The sequence below is a fragment of the Sus scrofa genome, chromosome 15 (assembly GCF_000003025.6).
Source record: "Sus scrofa isolate TJ Tabasco breed Duroc chromosome 15, Sscrofa11.1, whole genome shotgun sequence".
NCBI classification, from domain to species: Eukaryota; Metazoa; Chordata; class Mammalia; order Artiodactyla; family Suidae; genus Sus; species Sus scrofa.
Genome location: NC_010457.5, coordinates 34,368,853 through 34,396,015, shown reverse-complemented (window position 1 = coordinate 34,396,015; position 27,163 = coordinate 34,368,853). Strand labels below are relative to the sequence as shown.

General features: G+C 41.2%; 1 protein-coding gene across 1 annotated transcript in view; it reads left to right on the top strand.

Annotated features, from left to right (window-relative positions):
* Positions 1–27,163, top strand: part of CSMD1 (CUB and Sushi multiple domains 1) — a 1,882,041-nt gene that overhangs the window by 1,847,747 nt on the left and 7,131 nt on the right. Inside the window, 12 exon segments of the mRNA XM_021075826.1 lie at positions 4,255–4,431; positions 5,056–5,235; positions 7,681–7,854; positions 8,121–8,294; positions 9,791–9,864; positions 10,656–10,767; positions 12,315–12,374; positions 12,377–12,493; positions 13,750–13,794; positions 16,894–17,055; positions 20,026–20,138; positions 21,187–21,274. Coding sequence (XP_020931485.1) covers positions 4,255–4,431; positions 5,056–5,235; positions 7,681–7,854; positions 8,121–8,294; positions 9,791–9,864; positions 10,656–10,767; positions 12,315–12,374; positions 12,377–12,493; positions 13,750–13,794; positions 16,894–17,055; positions 20,026–20,138; positions 21,187–21,274 — 1,476 coding nt within the window.

Genomic DNA, 27,163 nt, shown 5'->3' with positions numbered 1-27,163 from the left:
TCAAGACTTTAAGTTGAATCATAAATAGGGAATCTCAGCAGAGAAATGAACATAATAAAAGAGAGTCAAATGTTAACTCTGGGATTGCAAAATACATTGTCTGATATAAAAAGTTTTCTGGATGAATTTAGCAGATTTGAAAGGCCAGATGGGTCAGTTAACTTGGAGACAGGGCAGCAAAAACGGTCTGATCTGAAAACAGAAAAAAGATGGAATAAAATATCCCAGCACAGTAAGTTCCTACTGGATAATGTCAAACAGTTTAACATACTTGTCAGTGGGGTGATAGAAGAAAAAGGAGAGAGAAAATAGTGCAGAAAATTATTTGAAAACATATTGGTTAAGAGTTAACCAAACTTGGCAGGGAAATGTAGCTCCCAACAGCTCAACAAACCTCCCTTAGAAACATTCTATCCTCTTAAGGTGGTCACTCACTAGGGACTGCACATTCTGTATTAGGTTTGTGAGAACTTTAGTGTTGCAAATTTAAAAGGTGAAAAAATTAAGGCAGTCAAGAATGAGTAATGTTTTCCATAAAAATCTCACTTTGTTGCTGGGATACAACACTAGAGTTCTATTCCAGCAAAACATAATTAATTCATTTATTTAATCAGGAGAATTTAATTGGAACTCACTTCATGAAGTACCTTACTTAGACTATGCAAAGTGCTTTTTAAATAATGTTTAGGTTATCAAAAGTTAGAAATGCAACGGGTTCCTATAAAATCCTTATAATCCGTGTACAGAAAGTAGAGTTACTAAGAAGTTTTAATGCTAAAAGTATTTCTCAGATATGCAGTATCTCACAAAATTGGCTACTTCCAAATTGTACAGAAATCATGAGAAGTTGCATAAGTAATAATACATGTTATACTCGCTAAAACAACAAATGATGGGTAGAATATATGACTAACCTCCCCTCCCCAGACACTTAAAACTTTGGAGAATCTGTTGCTCCTTTTTTTTTCTCACTTGTTTCATAGGTTCATATCTTTGGGGCACATGTTATTTTCTGTAGAAAATGGGGCTCTCCTCAACTTTTTCATTGCCACGAAGGTTAGCCATGACCATGTATATTAATCCCCCAACCAAAGTCACCTCCCTGCTGATGAATTTACCTTCTCTGAATCTTCGAAAAACATTAGATCATGATAGACATTTCAATAAATTACAAAAAGAAATGTTCGTGAATAACAAGAGAAAAAATACTTAAAAATTCTTAAACATCAAAGAACTTAAATTTCTAATATATTTTCATCACTTTAAATCATGTTTTTTGTTGTTGTTAGTAATCTAGTCTTTTAATCAGAGGCTCGTTCATGAAGTTCCTCAAATATAGCTACATCTTTGGGGTTAGTTGGGTTAGCCAATTCTTAATCCTCTTTCCCATGAGATTATGATAAAGTCTACCTTGTATTCAGGTAATGGACATGTGATTAAAATGATGATAATGAAAATAGCCATACTACTATTACTAATACACCAGATGATTTACAGGCATTTTGCACTTAGTATGTGTAATCTTACAACAACAAGGAGCAATTATCTTTATTATACCCATTTTACAGTAAAGACACTGCATGTTGAGAATTTGAACTGATCACTCACCTTTATTTAATTTGTATGAGCAGAGATTCAAACCTGGAACTGTTTAATTCAGTTTAACAGCAATTTCCTAACATAGCATGCTAAGTGAATAATGTTGATATTTGTGAACAATAAAGTGTATTTGGAATAAGTATAATGTTATTTGATTACAAATCAAGAAAAGAAAATGATCTTTTATCAAAAGGGGTCACATTAACCAAATGTACTTAAATATTTTTTTTTTTTTTGTCTTTTTGCCATTTCTTGGGCTGCTCTCGCGGCATATGGAGGGTCCCAGGCTAGGGGTGGAATTGGAGCTGCAGCCACTGGCCCACACCAGAGCCACAGCACCGCGGGATCCGAGCCGCGTCTGCAACCCACACCACAGCTCACGGCAACGCCGGATCGCCAACCCACTGAGCAAGGCCAGGGATCAAACCCGCAACCTCATGGTCCTTAGTCGGACCCGCTAGCCACTGCGCCATGATGGGAACTCCCTTAAAGATGTTTTTAAAAAGAAACTTTAACTTGTAATCTTAAAAAAATTTTGTTTCCTTCTAGTGACTCTAAATTTAATCTCTTGTTCTGCCTTAGTGGCTGTCCTTCTATATCTTATTACATTAAGATATTGATATGAAAACAGATATGTTGACCTTAACAGCTGACCCTTGTTTTCATAGGCATAGCCATCAGTGAAAGTGTCTTTGTCAGGAAAAAAAGTTAACCATAAATTTGATTTTATAGAATACAATATTTGAGGGGACTTTATAAACATTAGGATCTCATTATTATTGATGGACATTCTTTTACTGACAATGTATTTGTCTGTAAATTAAGCTGAATATGTTTCAAGAGTCACCTGCTCTATTTCAGTATTAGTCTTTCACAGGTCACTCTTGAAAACGGCTATGTAGATTTTAATAGCAGGTATGCTTAAAATAAAATATAATAAATAACATGAATGTCTTCTGTTGGTTTGCTAAACTATGAATTGGATCAGTATAATTCTTTGCTATGTGAGATTTGCATTCGCACATCTACACACACAAGAACTGTGAATACTAAATGATGAATGAGTGTTTATGGAATGGATGAGTAATCGCCTTCAATAGGCCAACATCTTGGATTTTTGCAATGTGAAATTTTAATTTAGTCACTGTCATTGAGGAACTTTTGAGCTTCAGACAATGCTAGGTATCATCTACTTCAGGATCGGTGGTTATATCTCATCTCAAATGCCAACCAAGAAACTACTGAACAATCTTGTTAGAAGGGATTGCAAGTCTAAACCCACCCTCATCAGGGAAAAAGATTGTAATTAGTTATGTCTGATATGGGCAAAGGTATAGAAATGTTAGCAGGTATGCTTTCTACTTGTCAAACAAGATCGAGGAGTTCCTGTTGTGGCAAAGCAGAAAGAAACCTGAGTAGTACCCATGAGGACACAGGTTTGATCCCTGGCCTCTCTCAGTGGGTCAAGGATCTGGCATTTGCTTGAGCTGTGGTGTAGGTCTCGGATCTGGTGTTGCTGTGGCTGTGGTGTAGGCCGGCAGCTGTAGCTTCTATAGGACCCCTACCCTAGGAACTTCTGAATGCTGTGAGTGCGGCCCTTAAAAAAAAAAAAGGAAACAAGATCTAGTCCAACCTGAGCATATGTGCATTTTTTTAACATAATATGATAAGGGATTTCTAAAGCTCAATTATAGCGGCTTTTTTTTTTTTTTTAGTGGCTTTTATTTTTGCAATTTATTTTCTTCCATATTTTAAAGAAGAGTGTGTCTTTGTCAAGGCTAGATTTGAAAGTGTTACAACTAAATGGCAAGATAGTGTCAGATATTTTTGCCATTCTCAGAAGAGGACTCCTGATACATTCCTGTTATTAAAATTCGCATTCTTTGTACGTCTGCCTGTTGTGTATTATTGTTGGAGGGTGCTATGGGGGGAAATAACCATCTTTATGGTGAGTAAGTTCAACTAAAACAGGCAACAAACCTTATATACACCCAGCGGCTGCTGAGTTTCCTTGCTGCTGACTACGGAGCACACAAGACAGATCTGTTACCCTGCCCCCCATTAGCTTGGTCTCACTGCCTGTACATGGCATTACAGTCATCTGGAGAGCTGGAAAGGGCAGCCATTCCAAAGCCGATTAGCACAGTCATCCTTAGACTTGGGAACATAGAGGAGAGCACTTTACAGAGCAGTTTAAGTGCAGTCAGTCATATTCCCCAGGCATCCCTTACTTTTTAAAATGAATTATCCTGGAGATGTAAAATAGACCTGTTTGCTAAGATTTTTTTAAATTCAGTTATTGCATGAAGACATTTCTGAGTTGTTAATATCATGTAGGTCCTTGAAAATATCCTATAACTTTCTTTTTTGTTATAATCATATTAAATTTCAAAGTACCGAGGATTTGAATTTTCAGGGCTTTAACTCATCTTTTGATCTGTTTTGAAAAAATCATTTCAAAATGTAACTTGCACATTTGTAACTCATCAATTAAAGACCTGTGTGAGTCATAAAGTGGAATATATTTGAAACATTTCCCACTATGTATGTCCTATGATTTTTTAAATGAATATGCAGTCTGTTACCCTGATGGCCTTTGACCTCTGGGTTGGTCATTTGGTAATGGAATCTCTGTGTCATGCTTTTGCCCCCCAGCCGTGTCCTGTGGGAACCCAGGGACGCCCACCAATGGCATGATCGTCAGCAGCGATGGTGTGCTTTTCTCCAGCTCCGTGGTCTACGCCTGCTGGGAGGGCTACAGGACCTCGGGGCTGACAACGCGCCACTGCACAGCCAATGGCACCTGGACGGGCACAGCCCCCGACTGTACCAGTGAGTGGCCAGCATTATGCCAGAATCCAGTGCAAGGTTGTGACATCCACCACACTGAGAAAAGAAAATTGATTTTATAAAGTGTTGTGTTGATTTCTTTTTTTCCGTAGAGAAAAAAGGATTACATCATATCTTACATAAGTTTCATATGAGCATTTATTAGGCACTTTTGATTTTTCTTCACTTTCTTGTTTCTATGGTTGAAAATGATTTGCATGGCCAGTTGGGGTAGATATTGTAAATGGAGGTCCAGAAAAGTCAACATTTGTTCTCTCTGTTGACCATTTAGCCTGAAGGGAAATAGGACAGGTGGTTCTCTGATCTCATGTCTCCGTCCTTGGCTTTGTGGTATGACCCCTCACCATGCCTAATTATGTACGGGACAAGGAGGTCAGCTGTCATCTGCATAGCCAACCACCATAAGACTGGAAGTATTCAATTCCAAACATGCAGCCTCCTTACAGCCATCCAGTAAAATTGTCAAACAGAGGCATGGCTATAATAATTCACAGCTTAATCACTCTGAAAAGCAGCTTAAGGAGAGTAACTTGAATAGAAATCAGGAATAAGTTATTTCATGATAATAATATGTTCTCTGATTCTTTTTTGTTTTCTGCTTATTAGTTATAAGCTGTGGAGATCCAGGTACTCTGGCGAATGGCATTCAGTTTGGAACAGATTTCACCTTCAATAAGACTGTTAGCTACCAGTGTAACCCTGGCTACCTCATGGAGCCTGTCACATCCCCCACGATCCGCTGTACTAAAGACAGTACGTGGAATCACAGCAAACCTACCTGCAAAGGTTGGTGTCCTGCCTCATTTTGGTTTTCCCACACGTATAGAAAGTCTTTATTGGATTATGTTGGTTTTCATTTCACAAGCATTTGTGTAGACCTACTACATGCTAGGCATTCTTGTAAACTCATTCACAAATATGTAATCACTTCATTTGCTTACTACTTTAGTCTCAGTTTCACAGATGGGAGACTGACTCACAGAGAATTTCAGTAAATGGCTCAGGACTACAGATCAGGATGTGGAGACATCAGGGTTCAGACACAGTCACGCTCCCTCCACAGTCTGTGCTGTGAGCCCCAGGGCTCTGCTGGCTCCTGGGGAACATGTTTCCCCAGCTGTGTCCAGTCTAGTGGCAGATATGATGGAAGCTATGGTTACAGGAATTTGGAGTCAGGTTAGAGAGAGAAGCTAAGCATCAGAAGACACAGAGACTCTCAGTGTTTTGTACGCTTCTGATGCTGCACAGTATGGAGATGGCCTGGGAAGGTTTATGGTGTGTCCAGTGGACATTCCTGAGCAGGGGCACTGGGTGCACTATGCAAGGGCTGGGTTCCTGTGGCTCCAACACTTCAGCACCAAGGAGAGCGACAGAGCCTGTGGCTCCCTAACCAGCTGGCCCAGGGGAGGAAGAGGGGAGACTTTGAAGCTGGCAGTGATGGATATAAAAAGTGATGCCTTCCTCTTTATAGACAGAGGGAGAGAGGGAGACATAAAAACTGTGAGGTGTGAGCTGGAGCAGCAGCCTTGAGGAGGAAGGTGCTGTCTTCAGTAGGTCTGTGTAGACAGAGCTTGTGGGGAGGTTCAGGTGAGACCTGGGCACCTGAGGGTGCTGCTTCCCCCTCCTGGCATGGATTGGTCTTGGAGCACCCTGTTCTCCCAGCAGAGTGTGAGGCTCTCACTTTCTTCCATCCCTCTTTCCGTCTGCAGTGATTACTGCTGTGCTGTTATGCAGCAGGTACTGCATAATTGTTGACTGTAACCTACACAGTCGTGTTGGCATGTTCTAGTCATGAGCTGATGACACTGTCCATAGCATGTCTGTTCTCTGGGGCTTCATACGTGTTTCTGTAGACCTCTGTCCCTCTTTTCAGTGTCCAGTGGCTTCAAGATAATTCCATGGCCACCCAGGCCCTTGCAGACCCTCTCTCTTGTCCTGAACTTTTTGCCCCCTGGCTGTCTTCCTCCTCTGTTCTCACCTGGGGGCCTTGTCACTTGACATCCCTTCTGTCTAGAAGTGCGTTTTCCCAACTTTATGGATTCTCCAGAAATAGTTGAAGAGTGAAGGGATAGATGGACACAAGGTTGATGGGCAAGAGAAGGGCCCAGTTCCACCCTCTGCTTGGGTATGTGGTTCTGTGACTGCAGGTTTCTCATGCCAGAATATGTGGGCACACCTGAGCAAGTGCAGGTGGGAGCACATAAGTGAGTCTTGTCTCCTGCTGCCTTCTGCTGCCTGAGCTGTCATTGATCGTCAAGCCTCCTCCACCAGAAAAACCCAGGGAACAGCTGGGTCTTCAGGGAAGGTCTGGAGGCAATGCATTTTAGTCAAATGCTGAGAGGGGCAAAGGGGGCATTTGAGGGCAGCATCAGCCAGGGGTTCTTCTTGGAACCACATTCTGGCTCTATATCCAAGACTGTCATAAAACACTGCCCAGTGGTATCTCACAGAAGCTTCTGGCTTTTCATTCTTCACCAAGTGGATCAGCAGACTGTCTTTTGGAAATTATATGCTATTTTTTTTTTGCTTTATAGGACCATACTCACAGCATATGGAAGTTCCCAGGCTAGGGGTCAAGTTAGAGTTGCAGCTGCTGCCCTGTACAGATCCTACAGCCACAGCAATGTAGGATCTGAGCCACATCTGCAACGTATACCACAATGCATGGCAACACTGGATCCTTAACTCACTGAGTGAGTCTAGGGATCAAACCTGCATCTTCATGGACACTAGTTGGGTTTGTTACCACTGAGCCATAATGGGAACTTCCTACATGCTATCCTTCTATAAAGAAAAAAAATACAGTTAGCAAGAGAAATTTTGCCATCTGCATATGCAAACTCAAAGTTTGTACTCATGTCCTAGGACTATGTGCTGATTTGCTTTGTCCCTGGAACCATCATAAAGAGACATAAATTGAGTAACAGTCTTTCTTTCTCTCTTGATCTGGAACATATTAAGAATGTCATGTTTAATACCACTTTCTTTTACGGTGTGATATGTTTTGACTGCGCTTTGCTTTTATGTACTTGATCTAAATTAATGAAGAAATATTAAAAAAGAGTTTTATTATTTTGACTTACTGTCCTCCTCCAGAATTCTTCTATTAAAAAATCCAGCCCTTTGTGGATGTCATTTGTGAGGCAGGATAATTAAAATGTGAGTCATTGGGGCATCATGGCTGTGGTGGGAACTCTACAAGGTCTAATTCCCTTTGTTCCCTGGAAACAGCTGTCATGTGCAGCCATCCTCCTCCGGTTCCAAACGGGAAGGTGGAAGGAACAGACTTCCGCTGGGGCGCCAGCATCAGCTACAGCTGTGTGGACGGCTTCCAGCTGTCGCACCCCGCCATCCTCTCCTGTGAAGGGCGTGGGGTGTGGAAAGGAGAGGCCCCCCAGTGCCTGCGTAAGTCCTCCAGGTCCCCTTTGCAGACCCTCCCCCAGCGCGCACCCTCGGGTGAGCTCTGCGCAGTTTATGGCTGTATTACAATAGACAGAAACTCCAATTTGAGACTCTGCTGGTGGGGGTGGGGAGGGCAGTAATACGTCCTCTTCATCATTAGCAGTTTAATTGGGACACCTAAAGATTTAACAGCACGTGGTAAACAGGTGTAATAGGTTAACCTAATCCAGGGACTGAATATTGAGGGGCCTCTTGGTTGTTTTCAATAGCTGTGTTCTGTGGAGACCCAGGCACCCCTGCTGAGGGGCGGCTCAGTGGCAGAAGCTTCACCTATAAGTCTGAAGTCTTCTTCCAGTGTAGATCTCCCTTCCTCCTAGTGGGATCATCACGAAGGACCTGCCAAGCTGACGGCACATGGAGTGGCATCCAGCCCACCTGCATTGGTAATGTGCTGAGATGCCCTCTCTCTGGGCATCTGGGATGGGGCTTCTGCAGTTGGCTCACCAGCAGGCACACAGCTAACATTCTCCTGGGTGATGTTCTGTGTAAGAGCCCATCAGCTACACTGCTGGGAAACCACGGTTAAATCATGCAAACTGGGCAAAAATAGCTCCTGGCCCATGCTCCCTTGACCTGATGTCCTGTCTGCCTCCATTGACACCTGCATCCTTTGGGGAGAGATCACTCTGATGAAGATGCCATCATTGCCATCCTGGAAATGGCTGGCCCCAGAAAGACACCCCACCAGGGCTTTACTGTGCCCCTTCCATGCTCCTCTCCCCTCGCCCGGTTGGTCCCCACCAACCCTCTGCACTGGTGGCCGTGGTAGAAATACCACAGGACACTCACGCCCTTTGACCTTGGAACGCAAAAGTGAAACTCACAAGTCAGAAGGGACTTTCTGTCTGACCCAACTCCTCATTTTCAGATTAAGTCTCCATCTCATAGAAAGGGTTCAGGTAGAAATGATACTGTCCACAGTCGCTCTGGCAGTGGTACAGGATCCAGAATCCTTCATTCTCTGTTCAGAGCAGTTTTCTCCATGCCGCCTCCCTCAGACTCAGACTGGTGGCTGGCTTCTTGTTGCGCCCCGCCCCCAGCTTTACTGAGCTGGCTCTGCAGACAGTAGTAAACAATGCAGGATGTGTATCCTTGGTGGCTTTCTAAGAAATTAAATGACATCTACTTAAAATACAGTGTTAGAAATAGTTTCACTGAAGCATTGATTTTTCTAATTAATGTTTACTTTCATTTGATTTAAACTATTGCTTTCCTGTAACTATTTCTGAAAAACTAAAAAAATTTTTTTGCTTCCCTGTGATAGGTTGGTTTCCCTTGAAAGCCTAACTTTATCTATTTTGTTTTCCCACTAGCAGCGGGAGATCAACCATTAGCAAAGTAGCAGTGCTCAGTGATTGCTGAGGTCCTACATTTTTTGGAAAAATATCACTGCTGGTCTACTCTGTGCTTCAGTTTGAAGCATTAAGTATGTTCCTCATCTTGAAATCTTGAGGAAAACTAACTGAAGGAATTTGGAATAATGTAATAGATGACCAAAGGAGATGGTGCTTAAATCCTTAAAAAATAAAAGATCATGATAGATAATTATTGAAGACAGTATATCATTAACCAACCAATATAGCATGTCAGTAGGAAAAAAAAATTAAACCAGGGAATGGAAAAGAATGTGATTATTCTGATGTAGAAAATAATATGCAGAGCAGTTGAGCATCTGATAAACACTAAAGATTAATATCTAAAAAAGATGTCTGGAAAATGATGAAAATAGCAATTTAATTTTTAACTATCATACAAAACATCTTGCACATTTATCAAAACACAATTTTCTGAATTTTGTAAGACCATTTATCAAAAGTGTTGGAATTCCTATAATAACCATATCTGGCTCTTTCTCTCTCTTTAAAATTGTGAATTTCAGATCCTGCTCACAATAGCTGCCCAGATCCTGGAACGCCACACTTTGGAATACAGAATAGCTCAAGAGGATATGAGGTAGTCCGGTTTTACTTTAGCATGTTTTCCCTAAGTTAAAATGCAATGGATACTTAAACATAGATGTATGTTTTTATGTACTGTATCTGATTCATGTTATACTTGCCCAAATAAACTTCATCCAGAGAGAATTTCCACATTTCCTTTTAACTATCAAAACAGGGACAACTCTATGTACCTCATAGAGGGGACTCCATGCATATCTGATGCTGGGGAAGTGCATGGAGGCAGCGTGTGGTGTGTTCTTAGAAGATGAGGGAAGAATGTCCAGAGGAAGTGGCATTCAGCAAAGTATTGATAGTCAAGTGGGGGTCAGCATGGTCAAAGGCTGGTGGAAGGTCAAAGGTTTGCTTCAGGCGTTCAGGGGCCAACAAACAGTTCATGAAGCTCCAGAAGGACAGATTGAGTTTCGAAGGATTCTCTGACAGAATGCGAGTTAGCCGGGTCCCAGAAGTGTTAAAGTAATTTGCTCATCAACACCAATTGCTTAAAATAGGAGTAGTGGAAAAACATATTATAAAATAAAGGGAGTAAGGCCAAAATGAAAAGGAAAAGCATACTTTCATTACCCAAAGAACTGTGTCTTAAGTGATCACAGTTCACCATATCAAAGTTCTCACATGCTGTGCAGCAACCCGCCTCTTGCATGAGGCCTTAACCTGAACTAGATGTCCACACTGATTCAAACACTAAGGACATGAAGGTGAAAACTCACTGGCAAGCTCCGACCCAGGAGTGCCTTCCAGCATGGCTGGTTCTGCCCTGACACAGGTGTCGGGTCTCCTCTCCAGGTGGGGAGCATGGTGTTTTTCCGGTGCAGGAAAGGCTACCACGTCCAAGGTTCGACGACGCGGACTTGCCTGGCGAACCTAACCTGGAGCGGCACCCAGACCGAGTGCCTCCGTGAGTTGCACTCTGCCCCTCTCTGGCGGCTGGGACAGAAAGAGGGGCCATCTAGCTTTGTCTGTGGGGTTGTTTTTAATTCTCATTTCTCCAAGCTTGAGTCCCCAGAACCAGCAGCATCAGTGTTACCTGGGGTGTGGCTTCCTGTGAATTATCAAGCCCCGAATCCCAGGGCCTGGAGGCCAGGGAGGGTGAGAGGGAGGAGGGACCCAGGCTGGAGCTTCCAGGCCTCGCGGTGATGCTGAGGCCCTCAAGTCTGAGAAGATGCCCCGAATCCCAGATTAGTGCCCAGCGTGAGAGCAGCATCCGCGGGGGGGACGGGAAGCCTGTGGTGCTGCCATTCTCCCACTGTGCTCACCTCTGTAGCAGAGCCATGACTGGGTCAGGAGACCTGGACATGAGCAGGGGTCTTTCCGGAGTCTATATGTATCGATCACTCAGACAGTCACTTAGGATCAAGTTTTATTTTTGCGACTTTATCGTGAGAATTGGGAGAAGTGTTGTATGAAAGATTAGTAAGTCAATTTTTTATCCTTTACCAATTTACTGCCACATAGGATCTAATTCTTACTAGACTAGGCACAAAGACAGTACAAAGTCATGAAAGGTAATTTAATAGTATTTAAAGTGTGATTTTTTTGTACATTTGTATATCAGTATCATTGGCTGTAGGTTTATTTCATCTCTACTCATTACATATGTAGACATTATCTAGAGTGTTATGCATACGTGCCACATACGTGTGTATCTGCGTGTGGAACTTGCTAATATCAGTCTTCATTGCTTTGGAAGTGGTCTGAAGTGCAAAATACTATGATACTTAAAATGATGGTATTCATGATTTTAATAATGGAAACTTGTTTAATAGTAATCTGACAAGTCATTTTTTTGAGACATACATGTGGACTTTGTAAAGAATAAGATGTTATTTGAGATCTAAGCATTACAAGCTTATTTAATCCTAGATTATATTTTAAAGGAAATTAAAATCTACATTTCAATTGATTTTTCAAATACACATCAAATTTTGACCAAAATTAATTATTCATTTAACAGAACAGTGAATTTTCTAGTTGCCATCAGACAAAAATCAAACCATATTTAAAAATACACATCAGTCTGTACATGTTTAGTTTATAGGACTGGTGTTTTAAGGAAATATAAATCTTCCTTGTCTTAACAGTATGTCAGAAGTGATCTGTTTATTTTAAAGCTGATTTATATTCTACATTTCTGCACATAATTAATTACACACATATATGTAGAGGAGATTAGATAGATAGACAGACAGACAGACAGATGATAGATGGTAGAGAGAAGGAGAGGGGAAGGGAAGGAAGGGAGGAGAGAAAGAGAGCTGGCAAGCACCCAGGCTTCCTTGTGCTGAAAGCTGCAGACTAACATATTTAAATCTCCTAGTTCATAGTTGTAAATAGTAAACTAACTTGATAGGCATTTCCCAAGTTTTGCTATATCCCTTAGACACATACGCCAAGGCTACAATGAACAAACTTCCATGTTTCCTAATGGACTAAGTACCGTTTCAGCGCATGCCTGCCGACAGCCGGAAACGCCAGCCCACGCGGATGTGAGAGCCATTGACCTCCCACCTTTGGCTACACCTTAGTGTACACCTGCCATCCGGGATTCTTCCTTGCGGGCGGATCTGAGCACAGGACATGTAAAGCAGATATGAAGTGGACGGGGAAGTCACCTGTCTGTAAAAGTAAGTCACTGGTGAGAAGACAAGTGGGCCCCACGGAGCAGGGTCAAGGGTCAGCTGGCCATCAGACTAGGGTCCGGGTTTAAAATCCATAGGTGACAGCATCTTGGAAGTAACGTCCTTCACCCCAACGAAATCGTGCTTAATGTGTGTGAGCTGTGTGTGTGAACGTGTGTGTAGTCAGTGTTGGGTGCAGTGGCAGCCCAGGCTGAGAAGATACACAGATTTCATTATTTGCAAATTATTTTAAGCTAAAGAGAAACACAGTATGAGTTAAAAAGAAAATTATATACAGTGTGTTTTTGGAAAATGTGTATTTTAATGAAAATGGGAAATATCACCAAACATTGGTGAATATATAAAACAAACTCGTTTTTTAAGACCACAGCTATTTGATGGTGGAATATAAGTTTATGTGTTCTTGACATTGGTTCTACTTTTAAAATTACAAAAGCAATTAACATGAAATGATGCACTAATGACCCCCAGATCTGTGTATTAGCAAATAAGAGTAATAACGGAGTCAGATTAGATGGCAGCTAACCTTTCAGGTTCTCTACCAAACCTCACTTAGATAAGCAGGGAGCACCACACCACATAAACAGAAATTAAAGAGTGTGATAAAATCTGTGACTGCAGCCTTCGTTTCCTGGAGCCTGTTTCTAGTTCTCACATTAGGAATTAAGGCATTTTAGGCTTTTCCCTTGCCCCTCTCTCTCAGAAATAGAACACACACTTTAAAAAAGTGAGCATTTGTAGTTTGATACAAAACTATAAAAGCTAAGAGATGATGAGTTAAATCTAAGTTGATAGACCAAATTAGGGTCTGCAAGGGAAACAATTTGATGCTATTCAGTGTTAATTTGTGAGTTCATTGATTGGGATGGGGACTTGGAAATTGAGAGAGACTATGAAGTCTTAGTGGTACTGCATATTACCTTTCAGTTGGGGGCAGTATATCCCAAGAGGAGTGAGAAAACGGGTATAAAACCCTCGTTTACAAGGCTCTCTGTTGTAACACCTTAAATGGAAATGCACGTTAGATCCAAATTGATTTCCACGATTAAACTCAGTTCTCCCAAAAAGCCGAGGATATTCTGCTGTGAACATAGGGGTTTAAAATGGATTTGTATAAGATATTCCTATTTTGTACATTCAAGAAATCTGGAGAAAGGAACATTGCTTCGATTTGACATTTTTTCAAGCTTATTCAAAAATAAATGTTTTTTGAAAGTGATAATTTGTCTTTTTACTTGTAGGTAAAGGAGTGAGAGAAGTTAATGAAACAGTTACTAAAACTCCAGGTTTGTATACCAGAACAGTTATAGATTTAAATCAAATAAAGTGATTTGTTCTCTACTATACTCTGTGCAGTGAAACGGATTTTAACATGCAAATTTCTGATTCCATTAGTCCACGAACAAGTTAATGTTTCAATTATTTAAAACACCAAGCCTACACAGATTTCTATTTCTCTCATAACAGTGGTTTGTTAATGGAATAACAATACTTTACTTCAAAGGAAAACCTTTGTCGTTATCACATGCTGTTTTATTAAGAGGTGCCTTAGGCATTTTGCAGGCAGAAATGGACATCAAATATTGAACCAGAATGTGGTATAACGGAGAGCCTTATAAAGAGGGTTGTGATTTTTTTCCTTTAAATGAGGAAACTAAAGTAAAGGACACTTTACAACAGCATAAACTGTTAATTTGAGCCGTTCAAATGCGGGGCTCCATTTTCCCCCAAGTACCTCCATAAATCAAGCATCCTCTGCCTCCTAAAATGTTAATTATGGCTTTTAGTTGTGTGTGGTACCTTGCTTAATGCACAGTATAGCAAATGGGCAAGGCACAGTTTTATTTCCTGATGAAGATGTTCATTCTTCCAAATCACATGGCATATTATATCTGCGTTATACATTTAGAGAATATTTAAACTATTCAGTGCATCCTCCAATTAGAATTTAAGTCAAACTTTAAAAAAAATTTAACAGAAACAGAAAACATTTATAAATATATAAGGTCCCTTTCCTAATGTCTTCCTTATTCAGGTTTTAACACTGGTTTCTTAGACATAAAGCTCTGTTCTAAAATCCAACGTGGGAAGAGAATTTGAAATGCTATTGTTAAGTCGCAGTGTTGTTATGCATTTAATTCTTAGATGAGGGAAAATATTTCAACATGTTTAAAAGGATTCATCCAGGAGTTCCTGTCGTGGCACAGCAAAAACAATCAGGCTAGGAACCATGAGGTTGCAGGTTCGATCCCTGGCCTCGCTCAGTGGGTTAAGGATCTGGTGTTGCCATGAGCTGTGGTGTAGGTCACAGACGTGGCTTGGATCTGGCATTGCTGTGGCTCTGGCGTAGGCTAGCAGCTGTAGCTCGGATTAGACTTCTGGCCTGGGAACCTCCACGTGCAGCCAGTGCAGCCCTAAAAAGACAAAAGACCAAAAAAAAAAATTCATCCAGTGTACACTAGGAATACACCGATCTACCTTTAAAAAAAAATCTTTCTGGACTATTCTCTGTAAATGTTACAAATCATTGCTCTATCCAGGCAACACTTACTTCAGTGGAAGGAAACTCAGTCTGTGGTGGTGATGGTGTGTCTGTTCTGGTTTTGTTTGCTTATTTTTGTTGTAGACAGTGCCATGTCTGCATGCTCCCTTTGAATCCGCAGATACTGCCCTCCATGTCCCCTATCCCATCCTCTCTGAAGGGAACCGCTAACTGCACAGGGCTCTTCGTGAAGCTGCCCATTCTAGGGCCCCTCAGCGTTGGGCACTTACATTATACTGCAAACTACCAGCAACAGGCCAATGGACAGGGTTACCCAAAAGATCATCTTCCGCATTCCCCCTGGTAACAGCTGAACACAAACCAGCCACTTGGCAGACCCTGATGTTGCCTCCCTCTGCCTGGCCAGGCAGGACCCACCCTGACACCCCAGCAGGGGTAACCTCAGGGTCCGGCCAGCACAGGTGCACCCACGGCTTCTTGAGTGAATGCTTTCTAATTAGGGAAAATGATCTTGACATCACTCTAAAGGCTATTTATTTTGGAAAAGGAGAATGAAGCCATTTGGGGCTTGTTGATTGAAGTGGGCTTCGGTGATGCTGCTGCTGGGCGTGGTCCTGTTCAACATCAGTTATCAGCAGGCAGCTGTGTCAGGTCCTGTGTCGGTATCTCCATTTCAAACCTAAACTTAAGTTTGAAAATGATTATTGTTAGGGAGATGGGCCCGCCCAGAACCATGGTGAGGGATGCCTTTCTGTCTTCAGCTCTTCTGCTGCTAGGAGAGGTTTTCTAGGGTTTTCCAACTGGAAGAAAAGAGAAGCATAAACGGGCACCCTGTTCATGGTCCTTATCTTTCGCTGCTCTAAGGGGATTTGCTAAAAATCCTGTTTAGGAGATGTGTATTTCTGCCGGGGAAGTCACACAATCTGTTTGACCAGTTCTACTCACTGTGGGTCTTGTCTACTTAAACAGTATATACACATCGTGAGACAAAAAGCAAAGAGAAACTTAGTGGAATCCTTGATGTAGATTTACATCAATTACTCTGTAAAATTTTATATCAATATTGTAAAAGAGCAGGATTTTAAACATATTAGCAGACATGTGAAAAATAAGTTTATTTTTTTGTATCCAGTGAAAAGAGAGTCTATCTCAATAATCTTTGCAAGAATCCCTATCCCAGATGACCTGTAATGTTTTAAGAAGCCTTTTGGCCTTTTATACTTCTGACCTTAAAAGATGCTGTTTGACATCATTTAATCTAACTTTTTTTTACCAATACAGCACCATTTTTCATAAGGAGATTAAAGTAGAAGAGCATAGATGACAGAAGAGATTGGGCCTACTTATAAAATAAGGACCTGGGGAAATAAAACATCTTTGTCTTCTTAACTGGGTCTATGCAGTCAAAGTGGTGCTTGGAAATGCAGGCTTTGTGAGGACAGGAGAGTCCTAGCAGATGATAAGTGTCAGCTCTTCTGAGCCTCTAAGTCTTTCCAAAGTAAGCAGATTGGGAGATTCAGGGAACTCTCAGCAGTGACTTTGCAGGTCAGTTTAACATATTTGTGAAGCACGACCAAATCTGCCCAGTGTCGGCGCCCCAGATCACTGCACACCCGGCCTTGGCAGGTCTGGAGAAACAGGTGTGCGTGGGCATCTGCAGTTTCTCCAGCCGAGTGTCAGATATGTATCTGCATCTCACAGTCACCCCCTGCGCAGGTCATCTGACGTTTGCACCTGCTATGAAGGGACACCCAGAGAGGCCATCTCTGTCTTCACCACTGTCCCCTTTGTGATGCCTTACTGAACATTATGCCTTCTGTGTGGTAAAACAACTAAATGTAATGGTTCTGTGTGTGCTCACAGTCCTGTTTTTCCCCCACAGTTCCTTCAGATGTGTTTTTCATCCATTCAGTGTGGAAGGGATATTATGAATATTTAGGGAAAAGACAGCCTGCCACCCTAACTGTTGACTGGTTCAATGCAACGAGCAGCAAGGTGAATGCGACCTTCGTTGAAGCCTCCCAGGGGGAGCTGAAGTTGACAGGTAGGCCCTGAGGGGTTCACTACTTGGGGATGCGAGAAGTGGACCCTTCACTTATTGCAGAGGGGGAGGTTCACACATTAAGTGCTTATTAAGTTACCTTGACTTTGCACCTGCTACACTTCACTGGCTCATGTCAGTAACCACCATAGGCTGGTATTCTTTTCTCATTTTAAAGATCACAAGACCAGTACAGAAAAGTGAACTAATTTGTGTATTACACTTTACATATTAAGTCAAAGATGTAAGATTTAGGGAGCTCCCATCATGGTTCAGTGGCTAACAAACCTGACGAGGAACCATGAGAATGCAGGTTTGATCCCTGGCTTTGTTCAGTGGGTTAAGGATCCAGCATTGCAGTGAGCTGTGGTGTAGGTCACAGATGCGGTTCAGATCTACATTGCTGTGGCTATGGCATAGGCCGGCAACTACAGCTCTAATTCACCCCTAGTCTAGGAACTTTCATATGCTGCAGGTGGGGCCCTAAAAAGCAAAAAAAGAAAGAAAAAAAGAGAGAGAGGAAGGAAGGAATAATAAAAGCTGTAAGATTTATGTCCAGATATTCATGTCTCCAAAATTCATTCTTTGACAATCTCACTTTTTCTTTAACTCATTTGTCCTGGTGAGTGTTTATTGACATATCTCCATTAATAAAACAACAGCTTTGATGCATAATATGCCACACACTATTTCAAGTGTTTTATATATATTGTCCTTTTAGTTCTTACATCAATCTTGTGATGTAAATATTCTTATTAGACACATGTTTTTAATGGTTAAAAAAAGAGAGACACCAGGAAAATTAAGTGCCTTCTGAAGTGGAATCAGAGGTAAGATTTGAGCTCTGCAATCAGCATCCAGCTGTTAGAGGAGTTCCCTGGTGGCAGCAGGTTAAGGATCCAGCATTGTCACTGCTGTGGCTCTGGTTGCTGCTGTGGTGTGGGTTCGATTCCTGTCCCAGGAACTTCCACGTGCTACTGGTGCAGTTTTTTTTTTTTTTTTTTTAAAGGAATCTTGAGGCTACACTCTCAGCCAGAATCACTTTTATGGCTGAATCTAGTGTTTTTTGTTTCTTATAATTGACCTCACTTACTACAACTATGTGTCCTTTTTATAGACTAACTCCTAAAGGGGTCAGACTCTGAGTTACCCACAAGCGCCAGCCCTAGTTCTGAACACCCAGGGGCCCCCACAAGGTACCCACACTCTCACTGGTCTCTAGACAAATACACGATTCATCTCTAGAAAGTATGATACAGGCCAAGATCCTTCCCTACTCCTCACATCTCACTTTCCTGCTTCCTTGGATAGGAAAACATTTTAAAATGGTGCAGGTACTATGGATTTAGGAAAAGCAAAATAATTCATATGCATAGATTTTTAACAGGTACCTATTTATGAATTCATGGTCTAGGGGTCCAGAAATTGCTTTGGACCAAGACCTTGTGAACATATAAATGAGTTAGACCAGTTTCTCTAATCTAGGCCTGTGTCAAAGTAAACTAAGACTTTGTAAAACATTCAGTTTCTGAGGCTCATTGGATGATATTTCTCTTCATGGATTTTGGATTTTTTTTTCCAAAGTAAATGCTCCAGTGTGATGTTGATGCAGCTGATCTTAGTGGATCAGTGTAGGGAAACCTCTGGTTTGGTTTGGTTTAGTTTGGGGAAAGTGGTGGATCAGGAGCTGTCCCAGCTGGGTCATGTGCTCTTGATCAGGGAGGAGGGTGGGGAAGAAGGGAAGTGAACATTTATGGACACCCATGTTCTGTAGTGCTGTTATTTACTCACCACCAAACCTCATAAATATGTATTTTATCCTGACAGAATTTGCAGAGTGGGATTCAGAGTTTTAGATGTGAAACTAGATACCAAAGACACAGGGCTGCTATGGTGGGAACAGGTCTTAGGGTGTCCTTCTGGTCAGCGGGTCCCCTTCCATCCTGTGGGCCTGGCCAGTGGAGCCTCCTCCCCAGACGGTAGAGGTTTGCTCTTCAGTGGGACTTGGAATTAACTTCCATCTTCATTGAATCCAACAGTGTGGTTTTCCCTGGAACCCGTCTTCTTTGCGCAGGAGACATTTGGGTTCATGGTTGTTTGTTTAATATCTGCATGTCTACTTATGTATTTATTTATTTCCTCCTCTGGGTGGGGAACAAGCTGAAGCTATAAACCGCCCCCCATCACACTGTCACACCCCAGGGCCCCTGGGGGATGTCACTAAGCAGGGATCTCAGAAGGAGCTGGCAGGTGGCAATGGCTCATCACGTCACACCCAACGTCTCGCAGGCAATGCATGGACGTCTTCACACTGTGTTCACCATCTGAACAGGTGGAACACACCAGTATAAGAGGCCATATTCGGGGTTGATGTCATGGTCTTTCTCTTTTTTATACTGATTTAGAAATACGTTTTCCAAACTGAAATTTTATGATGATTTTGTACAACCTCTCCACATGTGTTTTCAATACAGCTTTCTTGATCACAGACATTATTTTTCTAGTGATTCAATGTTTTTATGGATGATCCTTCATTTAAACTTGTTATAATATACTGGCTTTATTCTCTGTGCTGTATGATTTGTCTTTGCAGCTTATTTACTTCATCATAGTAGATTAATCCCCTGATTATGATCTTTTTTTTTCTACATCTGCCTGTCCTCAGAAGTGAGAAACATATGAATAAAAATGCTGGATTAAAAAATTAATATAACTGAATGCACATCACTTTTACTCTTTCTGTGGGATACAGATGTTGAAATTAGTGAAGCAGATTATACCTATTCAAGAAAGACAGAGTCTTTCATGAGAAGTGATTTTAAGGAAAAAAGAAGTATTGAAGCAACAGTGTCACTATAAAAATATTACTCCTGTAATTTAAGACCTTTCTCATCTCTGCACCATGTTCCAATTCAAATGACTCACATGCCTGTGTTACCACCACGTAAGAGTAACCCACGGCTCCCTTCCCAGGTGTTTACAAGAAGGAGGAGGCCCACTTAATCCTGAAGGCCTTTCAGATTAAAGGCCCAGTGGATATTTTTGTCAGCAACTTTGAAAATGACAACTGGGGACTGGACGGTTATGTGAGTACTGCCCATGAGGGCTGCACATCACGTCTGTGCAGAGGTGGGGGTGCCAGCGGGTTTTCTCTCCAGAGGATTGGGTTGTGTTTGCCCCTGGAAAAATCACAGGCCCTCCTTTTAACAGCCCAGCCATGTCAACCCCTCATTCTATGACACAAGACACTGGTCTCTGAAAATTAGGAAGAAATTGGCCAGGAGCCAACAGGCTGTCCTGCCAGAGACATGAGGAGAGCTTAGCTCCAAACCCCATCAGAGTGGGGCCAAAGTCTTCCCTGGTCCCTGGGACTCGCCCTGAAAGCTCTAAAGCAGGGCTCTCCAGATAAAGGGAGACGAAAGCTCCCCCTTCAGATTCTTCTTTGCAATTCATGCTCTAACTCAATACCTAATTTGGGGTAAACAGCCTTACATGACTTTCAAGAGACAGTGCTTGTGATATAGTGAGTTTTACATTGTGTAGGTTCTGAGGTGATTCATTCCTGTGTCTCCCTTTACAAAGGACACTTAACCTGTGAAATGTGTTGTCCAAGTTGCTATTATTTTTGAGATAAAAATGAGAGAGTAAGAATTTATATTCTGTTCGTTGAAATTCATGTCTATATTTTTCCATTTCTAACTGTAAATAGGTCACTCAAATGACAATTTTTTTTTTTATTAATGTAGTTCCCATGTGGCTTAGGATAATGAGCCCAACTAGTATCCATGAGAATGCAGGTTCAATCCCTGGCCTTGCTCAGTGGGTTAAGAATCTGGTGTTGCTGTGAGCTGTGGTGTAGGTTGCAGACGAGGCTCAGACCTGGAGTTGCTGTGGCTGTGGTGTAGGCTGGCACCTGCAGTTCTGACTCGACCCCTAGCCTGGGAACCTCCAGATGCCATATGTGCAGCCCTAAAAAGACCAAAAGAAAAAAAAGAAAAAGAAAAAGAAATGACAATGTTTTTAAAAATTAACCTTTACTATCTAAGTAGGAGAAATAATATTTCTATTGTGATAAAGGAGGAGGCTGTTGTTAGTCCTTGTTCTGCATGTTTTCTTCCTTTTTACCCATGTCAGGTATCATCTGGATTTGAAAGAGCAGGATTTACTTTTCAAGGTGACATACATGGGAAGGACTTTGGGAAATTCAAGCTCGAAAGGCAAGGTAAACTGCACTTACGTTATCTTTCAAAGCAAATATCAGATTGGTCTTTGGATGATTAAGCTGAGAGTGATGGAAAGGACATGGCTCTGAAAGAAACATAAACAAAAATAATGGGAGAGACGCTCATATTTTACGACTGGGTAAAAAACGTTCCCTTGAATAGCAAAATAGACAATTCCAGCTGGAATAAAATACAATAAATATGCCAGACATGGAATTAACATCCTTAATATACAAAGAGATACTTGAAAATGAAGGAAAAAAGCAAGGATGACACTCAATTACAGAATAAACAAACTACATTACTGTAAGAAAATTGTACATAAAAGTACTTAAAAATGGCCCCAAAAATATGAAAAGATCTTCATCCTCAGAAGCATGTATTATGACAACAAGGATAGGTGCATCATTTTCAGTTATGAGAATGTCAAATTTTCTTTTTTTTAAATTTTTTATTACTCAAATGAATTTATCACATCTGTAGTTGTATAATGATCATAACAACAATCTGATTTCACAGGATTTCCATCCCACAGCCCAGGCACATCCCCCCACCCCCCAAACTGTCTCCTCCAGAGACCATAAGTTTTTCAATATCTGTGAGTCAGCATCTGTTCTGCAAAGTTCCATCTATCCTTTTTTTCAGATTCCACATGTCAGTGAAAGCATTGGATGTTGGTGTCTCATTGTACAGCTGACTTCACTTAGCAGATAGTTTCTAGGTCCATCCATGTTGCTAAAAATGCCGATATTTTGTTCTTTTTAATGGCTGAGTAATATTCCATTGTGTATATGTACCACCTCTTCTTGATCTACTCCTCTGTCGATGGACATTTAGGTTGTTCCAGGTCTTGGCTATTGTAAATAGTGCTGCAATGAACATCGGAGTACATGTGTCTTTGCGAGTTGTGGTTTTCTCTGGGTAGATGCCCAGGAGTGGGATTGCTGGATCAAATGGTAGTTCTATGTTTAGTTTTCTGAGGCATCTCCATACTGCTTTCGACAGTGGTTGCACCAATTTACAATCCCACTAACAGTGTAGTAGGGTTCCTTTTCTCCACACCCTCTCTAGCACGTATTGTTTGTAGACTTTTGGATGATGGCCATTCTGGCTGGTGTAAGGTGGTACCTCAGAGTGGTTTTGATTTGCATCTCTCTAACAATGAGTGATGTTGAACATCTTTTCATGTGTTTCTTGGCCATCCATATGTCTTCTTTGGAGAACTGTCTGTTTAGATCTTCTGCCCATTTTTTGATAGTCTTGTTTTTTGGTATGGAGCTGCAGAAGGTGTTTATAAACTTTGGAGATTAATCCCTTTTCAGTCGATTCACTTGCAAAGATTTTCTCCCAAGAGAATGTCAAATTTTCTTAAAAATGATTTTGAGTAGATGGTAGATATAGGCACCTGGGCTTTCATTTCTGGTGGGTGTATTTTGGATACGATTTGACAGTAGTCTTTCATCAACAATTCTGTCTCTAAAATTTTAATCAGGTAAGTGTGACCATTAGTTTTTGCATATTCAGGTTTGTTTAAAGCAGGGCTGTTTTTAATAGTTGACATTAGAAGTAATTTGTATATCTTACAATCGATCATAAAGGAATTGCTTATGTCTGTAATTTTATGCAACATGATGTGTGAAATGGAAAACAATTTAATTCAGTCTATTTCATTAAAAGAACAAAGACTATATATTGATATGACTGACATGAGAAAAAGAGTGTGCTCTAGAGACAGATAAAACAAATGTATCTTCCTTCCTTCTTGATGTCTTTCTCAAGTACTTAATTTTTATCTTAGTAATTAGACAAGAAAAATGTATGAAAAAAAATCACCAGATGTGAATCTTTCCTTGTCTACTTGCTAGTTTTGTCATGTCATATGAGTTACAATATTCTTGAGCCTATTTCTTCATCTGAAACCTCCCCCAAAAATGTCAGTTCCCCATTGCTGTGAAGATTGAGACAATATGAGGCTTTAAAGCTCTTTTCACCTGAAAGCCCATCCTCACTCAGACAAGAAGACACATTTTTCGTCAACAGTATCAGCTACTTGGTACTTACAGAATGCCACTAAGCTATTAATTTTATAGGGAAGAACACTGCTGTGTAGGATTTGATGCCAGAGCGACCTTCCAGAGGAACACCAGTGTCATATTTCTTGATGATTGTCACCAATGAACTCATAAGACTTTTATCAATATACTAAGAAACTCCAGAGGAAATATATACCAACCTGTATGTTATCAGAAAACTTGACCAAAAGGGATCATTAATCATAAAACATTCCAAATCCACCTTTCCAAACTGAGAACTTTTAAATAGAAGAGCCTTAAATAATGATGTCAGCAATGTCTCAGCTGAGGCTTTAAACTGGGCTCTGTTATTTTGAGATAATAAAATAGAATAAATGCATTAGACTGACCCTAATGATGGGTAAAGGTTTCTCTTGCTCTGAGCCAGACCCTGTAGTCATTTGCCCTCCTTTCTCCCTGTGGCACACGCTCTAGTGATTTTGTCTAAGGACACCCCAGTGAGCTGGGCCAGATTCTGTGTAGAATCTGTTTACTCACCCAGAGAGCCTGACCCGAACCATCACTCTGCTAATGCAGATTTTCTGTGCATTGTCCTGTTTCTTTTTAATGAAATAACAGCTTGCTTTAACAAGTAATCTTTATTCTCATGTGATGATCAGCTTATTGTCAGGAAAAACAATTTGCCTCTCAAAATAATTTCAATCACAAGCAAGTCTCCCATTCAACTAATTAGAAAAGTCTATGTTTAAGTAATGCTTCAACAACAACCATTCATTTAAGAGTTATGGCTACACTCTATTTTTATGGATAAAAATGAACAACCTCTTAATTGTCTCCAGTCAGGAGATAAACTGGAAAAAAAAAGTGATTATCATTAAATGGATACTAAACCAAGTTAGTTTGAAAGACAAGGCTAATGCAAAAACTTGAGTGAGAAACTGAACAATACATTGTTTTTCCCATTAAAATTGAAGCCTCTCCCCACCACACACAGTCAGAATGGGAGAAAATGTGTGCAAATCGTGTGTGTAATAAGACACTTGTATCCAGAACATGTAAACCCTCGTGGCTGAATAGTACATAGGCAAATAACCTAAGTAAAACATTGGCAACAGAATAGATGTTGCTCTGAAGACATACAAATGACTAAAGCAAATGAAAAATGCTCAACATCATTAATCACTAGGGAAATGCAAGTCAAAACTGCGTCTCACCCACTAGGGTGGCTAGGGTTACAAACACAAGAAACAAGTGGACTCAAGTTGTAGAGAAACTGGAACACTCATAATTTGCTGATGGGAACCACAGCTTCTGTGGAAGACATACTGGTACATCAGGTAGCTAAAACATAGAGTTACTTAGCAATTCCACTCCAACATGCATAGCCAACAGAACTAAAAACATACATTACACACAAATATGTCCATCAATGGTTATACCAACATCATTCCTAACTAGCCACATGTGGGAACCACCCAAATGTCCATCAGCGAATGAATAGATCAACAGAATGTGGTGCATTCACACGGTGGAATGGTGTCTTGAAAACATCATGCTGAGTAAGAGAAGTCATCCACCAAATCCCACATGTTGTCTGATTGCACTGAGACGAAGCATCCAGAACAGGCAAAGCCTCCAGACAGACAGTAGGTCAGTAGTTCCCTAAAGCTGGAGGCTGGGGGGTGGAGGATGAGGAGTAACTGCTAAGGGGTACCATTTTCTTTCAGGGGAGGCAGTAGTGTTCCAAAAGAGAATGTGGTGATGGTGGCAGCACCAAAAATCTCACCTTTTCTATAGTTAAAAAACCCTTGAATTGTATGTATGCATTATAAGGGTGAATTCTCTAGTATGCACATTTCCTTAGAATGCTCTTTAAAAAAAATTGAATGGTCTAGCATATAACATGTGAAAAGATGACTGCCTTCATTTTTAAGAAAAAAATGTAGCTGAGAAAATGAGTACACACTGTGTTTCATGTCTTAGAATCTTGGCCGTAGTGGTAACTATAGGAGGAAGAGGGGGAGGGGACAGTTAGATGATAAGTGCCCCCCTCCCCCCCTTGCCCCCACCCACCACACCCAGGTTTGGATACTATAGGGTAAGATTTAGCGACACTACAAGTTACACGTTCTCTTAGGCAATGACCTGCTGCCGAATTTATCCTGTAGATTTAGACGCCTGCTGATGTATCACTGTTGAAAAAGGATTTCATGGCAGCATCATAGAAAAAGACTAGAATAGCCTAAACATTCTTCGACAGGAGACTAGCTGATTAAATTCTGGCCATAGCCAATTAACAGAATGCTGACACTTAAAAAATTAAATCTGATTCACATGTGTAGATGGAAGAAACTCACAAATGCATGGTTGAGTTTAAAAAGCAAAATACAAAAAATATATATATAATCCCCGTATTTTAGGAAACTAAGATAAGAGAATCATATATATTAATAGTACATGGCTGGAAGGACACCAAAACAAAAACCAAAACCCCTGTAATCATAAAGAGGAAAACTAGTGTAAAGGGTGAGGAGTGACCCTTTATTTCCAGCATCTTTATATTATTTCTATATCCACTTATGCCGTATTAATTAATATCATGTGCATGTATTACCCTTTAAATTATTAAAACATGGGTAAATAATTGAAATTAACTAGGAGCTCCAGACAGCATAGTAATTTCAGAGGAAGTTCAGTAGTATAATTCACGAGATCTTCTTTTATGCTGCCCTGTGTTATGATGTGAGGTCTCCTGTGGTAAGTTGATTTTCCAGGATTTTATTAATTGGAAGTCTCATATCTATTCTGGCCAAAAATATACCAACATGTTGAAGGAGGAAGCTTGCCAGCCAGGTCCTCTGTTCTAAACAGGGGTCTGGGATGAGGCCAGGCCTGACCAGGGCTTGGGAAAAGCTAACAGGCCCCCTGTGCATTGGAGTGGTGGGGAGGGGATGAGCCAGCTCAGAGGTGGGACTTTGTTTCATTGTCACCGTGAACTGCTCTGAGCTGCAGCCAGGCTCAGAAACAGGCCAGTGGGTGGCCCTGCTCTGTCTCCACCCGAGCAGTCTTGTTTGCAGATAACAAAAAATAGCTCTGGTTAATTTAAGCAGAATGCAAATGGTTAGACTGAGGTAAAGAGATGCACAGAATTATAAACACCTGGAGAATGTGCTTTGGTAACCTGCTGGTCCATGCTGCCCAGACCCTGGGTTACTGCTGATGCTGCCTCTGGACTGGCCTGCAGTGCAGCACCACTGCCAGGGAGCGCTTGATGTCATCCCGAAGCCTGGCCCCACCCCAGTCTCAGGGACCAACTCCACCATGTCCAGAGGCTCCTCACCACTCACTCCAAACTCAGTGCCCAGGGAGGGGGCATCCTGTTGGCCTAATTGCTCGTGTGCCCATCACCTGGACACTGAGATTCAGGAGGACAAGTGTCTGGCACTGTCCCCCTGCATGGCAGCTGGGAATACACCAGGAAATGAAAACTTAAATCTCATTCACATGGGCTGATATGGAGGATTGCAGAAAGATGGTCATTCACAAAGAGCCAACATCTGTGATAAAATATGTTTCTATGAGACCTGAAGGTGGTAGGGACTACCATAACCCTGCATCTACTGAAGCAAATGACAATATTATTTTTAAGTTTTTATGTGGAAACTTGAGAATTTTTATTTAAAAAGCTATTTAAATATTTGTTTCTTTGTATTTATGGTTTGCAAAAAATGAAACAAGACTTCTCTTTCTATTAACATCCCATAAATTCTGGAAATAGACTTCTAAAACCAGGTCTGCTTCCTTTTAACAATGCTGCTATATTTCAGCGACCCCATCATCATTCATTACACACGT